The sequence below is a fragment of the Aulonocara stuartgranti genome, assembly GCF_965226115.1.
Source record: "Aulonocara stuartgranti genome assembly, chromosome: 11".
NCBI classification, from domain to species: domain Eukaryota; kingdom Metazoa; phylum Chordata; class Actinopteri; order Cichliformes; family Cichlidae; genus Aulonocara; species Aulonocara stuartgranti.
In genome coordinates, this window is record NC_138947.1 from 20985691 (window position 1) to 20998180 (window position 12490).

At 36.8% G+C, this 12490-nt stretch overlaps 2 protein-coding genes across 2 annotated transcripts; one reads left to right on the forward strand and one right to left on the reverse strand.

The window, feature by feature from the left end:
• Positions 1-1691: 1691 nt before the first annotated feature.
• Positions 1692-5454, reverse strand: cd83 (CD83 molecule). Its single transcript, XM_082550882.1, has 5 exons — positions 5346-5454; positions 5046-5182; positions 4028-4256; positions 3299-3402; positions 1692-3080 (listed from the first exon to the last, which is right to left on the reverse strand). The coding sequence occupies exons 1-5, from the start codon at positions 5389-5391 to the stop codon at positions 2919-2921; spliced, it is 678 nt and encodes a 225-aa protein (XP_082407008.1). The 5' UTR covers positions 5392-5454; the 3' UTR covers positions 1692-2918.
• Positions 5455-5491: 37 nt separating this feature from the next.
• Positions 5492-11822, forward strand: LOC309716994 (uncharacterized protein). The gene is made up of 5 exons (XM_082551174.1): positions 5492-5578; positions 6696-6823; positions 7179-7298; positions 8619-8715; positions 9493-11822. The coding sequence occupies exons 1-5, from the start codon at positions 5551-5553 to the stop codon at positions 9549-9551; spliced, it is 432 nt and encodes a 143-aa protein (XP_082407300.1). The 5' UTR covers positions 5492-5550; the 3' UTR covers positions 9552-11822.
• Positions 11823-12490: the final 668 nt, after the last annotated feature.

Genomic DNA, 12490 nt, shown 5'->3' on the forward strand with positions numbered 1-12490 from the left:
TTCTTTCGAGGCAGCACCTTGAAACAGTGATCCATGCTTTTATTTCTTCCCGCCTGGACTACTGTAACTCACTTAATGTGGGGGTCAGTCAGTCATTGCTCTCACGTCTGCAGCTGGTTCAAAATGCGGCTGCACGACTCCTAACAGGAACTCGAAAAAGAGAGCATATAACCCCCGTGCTAGCCTCTCTGCACTGGCTGCCTGTGTCTTTTAGAGGTAATTTTAAAATTCTTATGTTTGTTTTTAAATGCCTTCACAGTCTTGCCCCGCCTTACCTCTCTGAGCTTCTTCATCCCCACATACCCTGTCGGTCTCTCAGGTCAGCTGACCAGCTGCTCCTGGAGGTACCGAGATCCAGGAGGAAGCTCAGAGGGGACAGGGCCTTCTCTATTGTGGCTCCAAAATTATGGAATAATTTGCCCATGCATGTTAGAGAGGCCCCTTCACTGTCCACTTTTAAATCACATCTTAAAACCCACTTTTATTCCTTGGCTTTTAACCTCAGTGAGACTTAGTTTCTCTTTTAATTGACGTAGTTATTTAATGAATGATTTCACTCTTCTTTTATTTGTTTTTTATTTATATCTCATGTAATTTTATTTTACAGTTCCAATGTACAGCACTTTGTGTCAGCTGTGGTTGTTTTAAAGTGCTTTATAAATAAAGTTGATGATGATGATGATGTAACTTGTCTAACTACACTTTCAAGTTAGGAAGGTTTGTCAGGTGCCCAAGATGCAGTTTAACAGCTGTCATCTTAGAAGTGTTAGTGTAATAACTCATAGATTAGCTTTTCTAACTACTCCTATTATCACCTAGTTCAGTTTGTAGTAAATTTACTGGCACTGACTGGTAGAGTGGTTTTCTACTCTGAGAACACTTTTACACTACAAACTCCATACACCAATCCCAAACCAAGCATGTTGCCCAACAACACTTTAGCACGGAGACTCAAGGAACTGGAGATCGAACAACTGATCCCACAAGTTATTAATGACCTCTTATATTTTATGTCAGAGTTTGGAAAGCAACAAGGAATGCCCAGAGTCTGTCCAGGAGAGGTAGAAGCTTCTGAGTAATTTCTGACTTCCAAAGTCGGTTTCTGCACCATCAGACATAAATTGTTAGACACTAATGTGCTGCACTTTAGTTGATGAACAGACCCCAAAAAGCTGCAGAGACACAGATCCAAACTCAAAAATGTATTTATTTAATATACAGGCAGTATTTGGGAGATCACTGGTACTGCAGATGTGTCCATATAGTGTTTTTTTTATGCATTTTTAAACTATCAACAACACACATTAGGAGACGCACATACACATAAGAAATACCAATGTATTTCTTATGTGTATCATTGAATCAAAAAAGTATCCATGAATCATTAATTGAGATACAGAAAATAAAGCAATAATTTTCTCATGTTACGCTGACTGAATGCAGAATATCAGTGTTCCCATTTCTGTCTCCTTTTGTTTTCAGTTTAAGAAAGTATATATATATACATACATATATATATATATATATATATATATATATATATATATATATATATATATATATATATATATATATATATATATATATATATATATATATATATATATACATATATATATATATATATATATATGTATGTATATATATATATATGTATATATATATATATATATATACATATATATATTCTTTTTCTGTTGAAGATTTAGGCAATATACATGTTGCTGTGGAGCAGCAACAAAATAACTTTTATGTCTGTTACCAAACTCGTTGGAACGAACAGGCGAAGACCTAAATGCGGACATAAAAAATAAGAAGTGGACCGATAAAAATAAATCCAGACTACACTGACCCGCTCTTAGGACTTTCCCCAAAACAAATGTCACGCTAAATGCAAATAGATCACGGGTGTTCCTATATGTCATCATGTTTCACTTCTTCTTTAGAAGGTCACTTTGTTTTTTAACATTTCAAGTGACAAAAGTCTCCTTTTTTTGGTGTTGTTGTTCTTGAAGGTCATTTACAGATGTGGTACTTCCTGAGAATAATTCTCTGAACATAATTTTTTTTCAAGTTACAACATTAATAAGTCAATAATATAGATTTAATCCAGAAAATCACTTATATAACAATAGCTTATTAAAAGGTCTGCTTTAAAGAAAAAAAACAAGAAAATATGAGAACATAAAACAATTAACAGAATCCAGAATGGTAGTTTCTGTCATGGCTCAATTAAAGCAGGTAGTTTAAAGTAATTTTCAGTGTGGACACTTTAAACTTGTAGGAATGCATCCATCCTCTGTGTAAACATTAGAATTCTTGACAAACACATAAAAGTACAGATCCTCTTACTACGGTGGGACATTTCAGTCTCATGAATAACATCAGTGCCTTTTACTCCTGATACTCACACATCTTCCACTACATGACTACATGTGCACAAACAACGCAACTGTGAACCTTCTTGGCTCCATCCTGCACAGTCACTGTTTGCCTGACTTGACAGTACAGTTTTTATATGTTTGTGTTTGTCTGCCTGCAGAAAAACGTCATTTTCTTAATAAAACTTTTAGCTATGGGGCGCAATTAAAGTAATATCACCTGAAAAATTCAGGTTTTTACAAAATAAATGTGAATCTTTGACTGACTGCTCATGCAAACTCACTGTCTTTCTGTCTTAACCAGTGGCTCTTTTATATTTAACCCACAGACTGACCAACCGACGTCTGATTACTGGACCTGCTCCTTGAACCAGGTCACCAGTTTCTCCAGCATCTTGGCATCTGTGGAGATCCAGCTCTATATCTGACTTTTCTGATGATTTTTGAAAGGTTGTCGCATAATCTTCCGATTTCCATCAGTTTCCACATGTCAGGGCAGAGTGTACTTATTCTATTGGCCAACGTTAGTCCTCATCTTTACACACAGAGTATAGTTTTTGTGGATGGTTTTGGACCCAAAGTGTAGATCAACTTCAAGTCTTTTGGTTCCACTGGTTTGTTCAGGAAAAAATCTTCTTTTGTTATTTGTTCTTGCTGTTGTTGTTTGTTTCTTTCTCTCAATCCATTCGTCAAACAAACCTGTGGTGGAGATATGGGAAATACATTTAGATTAAGAATGACCAGCATATGCATATTGTTTGAGTATGTTTAAAGATGATCATTACAATCTTTTGGTAGTACAACAAAATGATTATTAGGTAAGTTGGGTTCTAAGTGGATGCACATAATAGAAATCTCTTGTGGAAAATCTGTTTAAATATTAGTGTGTTTATATATAATTATCCTCCATTACTTACGTAGCTTATGAAAGACAGCAGAAGTGCTATCATTATCACTACGGAGGCGAAAAGAATCAAGTAATCATCTCTCTCCAGACTTTCTGTGGGAGCAGCTGGACAATCTGAAAATGAAAACACAAATTAAAGTTACTCAAGTTTGAACTCACTTGAACTGTACCACACTGTGCTAGCTCAGGTTGTGAACCTAGTCAGGCTATTCTGCATACAGGAAACTCCTGTGTGGCTGGATTTTGTACATTTTTCAAACTTTCATATCAGAAAACTCGAGGTGCACTTTGCTGTAGATATCTAAGGAAACATCCCCTCTTGTTTGGTATCCCAATAAATCTGCTCAGACTTTACCAATGAGTTTTTCTTTGTCTTTCTTTGCTAAAATATAGAACATGGTAAAAGCTGAACATCAGCATTAGCCACCGTAAAAGCCTTTAAAAGCTTTTCCAAAATAAGCTTCTTCTAAACCAGCTTTTGATGGAAATCTAATGCTCTTGATGTTTTCCAAATCATGTGCTTGACAGATGATTCCCACACTCTATGCCTTGGGCCAAAGAGTGATAGTTTTGTAAAGCTGATGCTCAAAATATAACAGTTGATTCAAGTTTGGAAGTTCTCCCTGAGTCAAATTTCAGTCATGGATGCCTCAGGGAACTTGGGAAAGTTTGGGAAACCTGTATGTTGAATTTGCATGAGCACCTAAAGAACCCAGAGACAACTGGGACAAACGTTTACCTGCCAGCACCAGGTGAACGTAGCCGTCCTGGTTTTGCTCTCCCACAGGTGCTGCCAGGTGACACACGTACACGCCGGCGTCACTGCACGTTGTGTCGGCCAGGAGGATGTCGTGGGTCTCGTTGACCAGCGCCACATCTCTCTCCACGCCATCGTACCATCTCGTCGTACCATCTGGGAGGTCTCTGGTCAAAAGGCCATTACGAGCAGACGATGGGCTCTCTGAAACCTGAAAAAGCATCAGTCCAGTGTTAGAGTCATGTGCCTGATGAATGACCAAACAGGATCTGAGACTAGACAGCCAAACCAAACACGCCTGATGTCAGTGTCATTATCACTTCTGTTAATGGAAAAAAATGCCACTACTATAAATAGCACTTCTTCTTTTTAACTTTTAACCCATTAACCACAGTTACTGCACACCCCATATTTGAGTTGAACCTTGTAGTTTTAAGCAAAAGCCTAAATATTTAACCAGTTCATAAAAACAAGGATTAAAATAATCACCAGACATGTTTATACTGCCATTCTGACCTTTATACACCACGGCTGAGCAGTGTCTTGTGACCAGCAATAATCTTTATGACAGTATAAGAAATAAATGAATAAACCTTTACTGTTACTTTCACTGCTGCTTTTTACTTTACCCCTACTACTTTTAACATTACTGAAATAGAAGAAAAAGTACATTTTGAGTCGCAGGTAATTCTACTTTAACATTCCTAATTAGACTTTATAGACTAAAGAATTAAGTTGTAAGTACGGCTGCTCTTGTTATTACTGCAGCATACTCATAATGTTACCCAGTTGTAGTGCTGTACTTTGTGTTTTCATTGTTATAACCTTTTCATTATGTGATTGACTACAAATATTTTGACTTTCGAAAGAAACGAAAGTGATATTACTTTGCAGTAATCTGCCAAGGAGAGCCTGACATGTTTTTTTCTTCTTAAATGTGCAGCATGACAATAAAAATAAATTGTATTTGTATTTATTTGGTTATTTAATTTATTTTTACCTTGTACCATCTCACTGCAAGGTACTGGACTCCGGGCTTGAATTTCGCTTTGCACGGAAGGATAGAGTCTTCACCCGAAAGGACCACGACTTCTGGTGTGTCCTCCTTGACAGCTGCACCCACAGCGAGGCACACGCCTGAGGAATACAAGAATAAGATGTTTCTCAGTACACGTATTTATTTTTCTTTCAATACATATAAACATGCAGCTCTTGGTTACAAACTATACCATACAGCTATTCGAATGTACAAACTCTAATAATATAACGTTCGACTAAAGTAAACTGAAAAGACACTCACCCTGCGAGAAGAGCAGAAGACAGCCAAGGAAATCTGCAGATATCATCTTGTTGACTGAATGTTTAGAAATCGAGAGTGAGGAGAACTGTGCCCTCAGCCTTAAATGGGGTTGTAGTGAGAAGGAAGTGGGGAAGGGAAGGGGCGGGGCGGATGAGCACGAGGTCTCATTCAACTGCTACTCTCACTTAGTGTAAAGCTAAAAACAATGAACGCTGTTCTTATCGTCCTGCTATGTAAGTATATTAGAAATGGTCTTGTAATGCATTTTACTGTACGTTTAAGCCAACCCAAGCTCTCAGTACGTTGCGGTGAGGTACCGGTATGTAATATCATTTTTTAATAAAGCGACTTTTTATTCAGATGATTTTGCAACATCGGCATAACAACAACTTCGATTTCGATTAGCATAACCAAGTAAACAACATCCTATGTCTCCAAATCTTATGTTTCGCTTCACCGGAGAAAAAGTAGAGAAAGTTTGTGAAAGTCATTTTAGCATCAGCAGACTTAAAGACCTTAAAGACCCTATAGATCGAACACACGTTTGTCTTTCGTGTAAAATGGCAGCGATAAATCAATCGATGGGAGTTTGAATCGAGTTTTGTATTATTTTCTGAGAGTTGGCAAAATTGAAGTGTTTTTTGTTCATAACTTATGGTTTGAAATGTTTTGTAGTGTAAATACTGCATGAAGAAATAGCACAACACTTGCCCTGAAAGCTTATTCAACGTTATGCATTACCGTTTATATGCCTTGTTTGCGAGAATAGCCCGTTAGGCTATAGCTGACACGTATTTTTGTAATTGTATTCTGCAAGAAAGTTCTTACCATTTTGAATACGTAATGTTGTTTTTTTAATCATCTGATTAATTTTTCGGTCACTGTAACGAAAGCGCAAGCATCCAGGGATTCCCCTTCCTTTCCCCTGAGGTGCTTTCCAGTGCGTATGGCGAAATAAAGAGTATGTCATTGAAGTAGGAAATTCCCATCTTTGAGTCACGTAATTACTTTTTACTACCACTATTACACGTGGAAGTATCAGAAACAAAACAAGAGACACGTCCCATATAACAGGTTGTTCTTTGATGTGCGCTGGATTTTATGTCGTGTACATGCGAAGCTAATGTTTTTATTTGTGCTTTGGGGTTCATTACTATTGTCAGAATGTTTAAATAAAAATAAAGATACAAACATATTGTATATCCTAGAGATTAATAATGGGTGAAATGGAGAGAGATTAACAATCACTGTCCAGGTCTTTGATTAATGATAAGAAGATGAAACCAAAACCGGTGAATCACAGAAGTGTTCATAGTCTAATGCATTTCTTTTCTTCTTTTTTTTATTAAGTTGCTGCTGTGGGGTCGGCCATAAGCAGCTCAGAGGTGATGCAGAAAAACATTCCTTACTCCTGCTGCCAAAGTAAAGCACTGGAGTTTGACCAAAACTGTGAGAACACCTGGAGTGTTAATGGCAAGGTATAAATATTCCTGCAAGTTCACACAAAAATCTGTGTTACAAAAATCTAATAAAGTGTCAACTCCTGGTTCTGTTCTTTCACACATCAGCTGAAGTCGGCTAGTAATTAAAAAGGCATGGTTAGAGATACTTCAATTGTTGAAAGCAGTTTTTCAACTATGACAAGAATGTACAGTCAACAAGCTTATTTCAGAGGATCAATGAGTCCAATATAAAAGAAATAAGAACTCTTTTGAACATTAAGCCATGTAAAGCCACTTTAGAGCCCAAGAATACAATTCTAAAGCGAGCAACTGGTATAAACCCCCCAAAACAACCTACTAACTCTGCTTTTGGGTTTGTTCCTTTCTGCAGACCTTTGCCCACTCCAAACGTGTGAAAAAAAGCTGTGTACATCCATGCCAGAAAATTGAAGGTGGAACAATTGTCATGGATGAATGCGTGGATCTAAATGTTACCACAGTTTGTCATATGGTACGTTATCCACTCGCCTCTGTCAGTGCGCCCCAGGGTGGCTGTGGCTACACTGTAGCTTGCCATCACCAGTGTGTGAATGTGTGTGTGAATGGGTGGATGACTGGATATGTAAAGCGCTTTGGGGTCCTTAGGGACTAGTAAAAAGCGCTATATAAATACAGGCCATTTACCATTTACCATATTTGTTTTAACTTAGGCCCTTTCTAGAGGGAAAAACATTATGTAAAGTCATGTATGATGCAGTTAAAACCCCTAAAAAGGGGTTTGTTTGAAAGCATGGTTTCTTGGAGTCATTTCTAACTAAGTACAGACTCCATAAGTCAATTCAGACAACTGTACATAATTACAAGTTATTGGATGTATCATGACTTTGCCAAGGTCTGGAAGAATACCCAAACAGTCATGCTCAAATAGGAGGAAATTGATTAAGATGTTCAAGGTTCTTTCTTGGTGCCAACCAAGAGAAGTGTGTGCTCCAAAATTAGCACCTTCAGGCTCAACTAAAACTTGTATCTGTCTACATGGACAACCAAAATGACTTCTGCCTTCACTTTGTGGGTGTACAAGAACCACTGGCAGCAAAGCAGTACCATGAAAACATGATGCTACCACCATCATGCTTTACAGTTGTTACAGAGCTCTTAGGTTTGGAAGCCTCACCTTTACCTCTACAAGCATACCTTTTGTCACTGTGGCCATCATCTGACCATAAATCTTTAAGGAAATGAACTGAGGAGGGAGCCTAATAGTACATCTTTCACCATTTTGCATTATTGTGATTGCAGCCATTCCTTAGCTCTCTATGACTGGTGCTTATGGCCACTGAGAAGTAGTCATGGCAGTTTACATATTAACAATCATGAAACTCTGGTTTGGCCATTATGCAAATGTACTGTTAGGGAAAACGGCAGTTAGATGAGACTTAGATGAGAAACATCTCTCAGGTCTCTTCTGAAAACACTATGTCCAGATAAACAGATTGCTGATGGCTACCAACAGCATCTGCTTGAGGTGCCATTTGAGAGATGTTTAGAGATGTTTAAACAAATTTTAGTGGGGCTGTATGTATAACTTTGACCCTGTAATGATTAGAGGAAAGCAACGCTGAGAGGAGATACATATCCAGTGCTGGTCCCATGCACAGGTACATGGGAGCATAGGAGGTGAATCTGGTGTCAAATCTGTGCCAGATATAAATATATAGATCTCTGTGCTGTGGTGACCCAAAGGCATGGCAGTCAAAAGTATCCATTTAAAGTCATGTCAACACAATAAAGAAAGAACTCTTCAGGTTTATTTTCACTTTATCTGTTACAGCGCTCTGGTATTGTTAAAGAGGAGTGCATCCACTACCAGAGCCAGCCCTGCTCCCAGACTGTTCCTAAGGATTTTAATGGGTCGTGTAGGCATCAGAGTAAGTCTTGTTTTATACAATGACAGACAAATTTTTGACTGTGTTTTTAAACTCCATTTTTGAGATACATAAACATAGACCTAGATTCCACTCTCCAAACAATGTTTAAGCTTATTTTTATTTCTCTCTTCAAGAAGATGATACAATTTTGAATTGGTGTAGTCAAAGTAGGCCATGATTTTTTTCAGTGAACAAAAAAAGGATTAAAAAAACCCACTCCCGTGCATGACATGAATCACAGTCTCACAGTCTTCTGAGTGACAGTAAAATTATTTGTTTTCTGCAATGTTTTGATGTTATTGATGTTAAAACACAAGCAATATCAAAACATCAGCAGCTGTTGAAGATGTTGAACAGCACATGTTCAATACAGGACTAAAGTAGATGGTCTAGTAGAATGAGGCAGTCTTAAAATACTCTTTAAACTCTCCATCATGTGTCTAACATGACACATATTTACATAGGAGTGCAATGCTACTAACCAGACACGAATGTCCCAGGTAACAATCTTGTTATAAGGGTGGAAATGTTCCCGTTTGCTTGCAAACAGTGCTCAGCTTATTAGCACACAGTACAAGTCATTTAATCAAATCAATGGAGAATCCAAAACTTTGTGTTATGGCATCTATTCAGTAAGCTGAAAAATATTTAATTCCACAATAGAGACAAAGGATGCACACATTAAAACTAGTGAATGCTATATTAGCACCTATCTGAATAGTGGTTTATTATAAGCATGAAAATCTAACCTGCTAACCAATTTTCTTTCTGCTGCAGGCACCGTTGGATTGGCACTACTGACAGCCGGATGGATTGTGAAGCAGATGATCTCCTGAGTCGTCTGCTTTTGCCAGAAAGAAAAGATGCTTTTAATATCAGGGGTGGAAGGTATTTCTGCTAAGGGAACAGCTATGCTTTTGCTTCCTGTCAGCTTGAATCAGTTTGCACTGTCTCGCCATGCAGTGCCGTGCAGACAGTGTTTACCATGAAGGCAATTTTATACTTTCATACTTTATACAGCTATAAGCTCAAAAATATTATATTTACACTTCTTCTTACAGCACTGAAACACTTTATCATTCTTCAGGCACATCGGTTTCCATCCTTTACTGTTAAATGACAAAATGAAAGTGATTTAGAGAGCATTGGAATATATCCTACAACCTAAAAACCTCACTTTTTTTTTTTTTTGAGTCGTGTTTCTCTCAGGGGTGTATTTACCAAGAAAGACCCTTTTAAAAATTTCATGGATTTCTTCCACAAGCCAAAATAATAATGATCACCAGTCAATTTTTTCGCTTTTGTCTCCTTGCCCCTTTTGGTAAGATTTTTAAGTTTAGTGTTAAATGATGACAAAATATTTAAAAAGTGTAACATTTTCCTTATTAATGAGACAATTTGCTGCTACCATTTATTTATTGACACTGAATGTGTATGGACATGACCTGCTGCTATTTAAATGACAAATTTATTGATGAAGATAAACATTCAATTTATTTGAAACACACTAAACTACAGTACAGAGGTGTACTTAGCTGCTACACTTGGTAAATACAACTCCCAGAGTTCACTGAACAAAGCTGCTCACAGAAACCTTTCAGAAATTGTGACTAGTGTATTATGAAGGGAAGAAGGTTTCTCTTGTGTCATAGGACTGGAAGAGGTTTAAAAAATGTGTACATGCCAATTTGATGTTTACAAACCAGTGATGGTAAAAATCCAGGTACTAATTTTAACAAACTGAAAGTATAAACAGGTCCCACTTGTCACTTTACTGTTATAATCTCAGGAAACAAAAATACAGTGAAGTGCTGACAAATTTATTATTTATTTATTTAAAAGAATACCCTGAATGCACTTGAAAGAAGGTCAGAGATTGTCGAAGCAGAAAAGAGCATCTTATGTTTGTTTGGTTTACTTGAATTGCACCAGCGACCTCAAAGCTGTATTTTACTACTGTAGGACTAAACCAAGCACAGAACACAGCTTGTTTTAGTGTTTCATACATTTTCAAGCATCTCTAAACAAACTGCTCAAAACTAACTAAACTAATCTAAACTGGTCAAAACAATTACCACTGACACTATCCAAAGTAACAAAGCAAATATTCAGGTAATATCTGTTTTGAAACCACTTACTGACATTAACTGAGCTGCTAATAAATAAGCTACTTTCTTTGAACAATTTTATTTTTGAATAAATATGCTCCATATAAACATTTCAAGTTATGACAAAATAAGCTATTTAAACTATGTGATTGGTGCCTTGGGAAACTGAGATTAGGCGTTTTTAAAAACTTTTATTTTTAATTTCATAATGGGAAATTGACATTTCTTTTTTACAAAAAATATCTGCTGCTTTTATTCATTTTAAGTGGCTAACAATAAGGTATTTACAGCTTTTTTGACAGGCTAAAGTAAACTCTTTTTAGCTGAGATTTAATAAAGAATCAGTCAATATTCAAGACAATACTCATAGATTATTGAATTTTATTTATGTTGTGATCCATTCTTATTCTGCAAAATGCCAAAATTATGTGTGGCTCATCTTATTAAAAGATGACATAAATACAGTTATGTGGCACATAGTTAAATAGCTGAAGGACAACACCAGCAGTGGAAGGAGTAACATTCCCTAAACACACAGTTCTCATGTACAGCTCTTCCTCCAGAACTCTTAGTGCAATGGCAGCTATGAATGTTTACAACATGTATTTGAATAGTAACTGTAACAGTTTTACTACATTTAAATGACAGCTACAACTAGTAAAGCAGAACCAAAGCCATTCTCTGTATAGATGGAGTGGAAATGAGATAAACTGCCAGTATTTCTTTACCAATGTTTTCCACTCCATTTCTCTCCTCCCTACAATAACTGTTTCGCCCAAATGTGGCCCATATCTGCAGTTTTCTCTACAGGCACTTTGGCCTTGACTAATGGTACTGTACTGGTACTGGTGGAGTAAGTTTAATACCAGGCTACATCTGACCCAACACTAGCTGTGACCAATGTTAGATTAGATTAGATTAGATAGAACTTTATTAATCCCTCGGGTGGGTTCCTCTGGGAAATTCGATTTCCAAAAAAGCACAGCACCGACAGAAGTTACAGAGTTACAGAATATTATATATATATATATATATATATATATATATATATATATATATATATATATAATACAGAGACAATATAAATAAAATATACGAAGGGGATAAATAGAATAAATAGGAATAAAAATAAAAATACAAGTGAATTGCACATTTCAAGTATTGAGTCTATTGCACCGTTGACTATTTACAAAAGTATTGCACAAAAGGTATTGCACAGTGAGGTGAAGAGGCACTACAGCTTAGTTGTTCCCCCCTCCTTTGTCCTCCTGTTTCCCCTCCCTCTCCCCTCCAGGGAGGAGTTAAACAGTCTGATGGCGTGTGGGACAAAGGAGGACCACTCTGTGCCTTTTATCCATGTTTGGCAGATGCACCAGTTGCCATAAAATAGCCAGATTAAACCCAGATGTGTCTTCTTTCTGGAATACATTATTTTCTTTTTTGTTTTTTTTATTGACCTCTCATGTGTTTTACAAATGTTCGACACTTCCACTCCAACTAGGGAAACTATTTTACATTTTTACAAGTATTAAAAAATAAAATATTAACAGTGTTTTCATTTGGACCAGATGAATATGTAATAAATTGTCCTACACATCTGCTACATTATATATAAGGCATTAACTTTAAACTCTTTCTGCCCATTAAAAAATGCATTAAAAAATGTG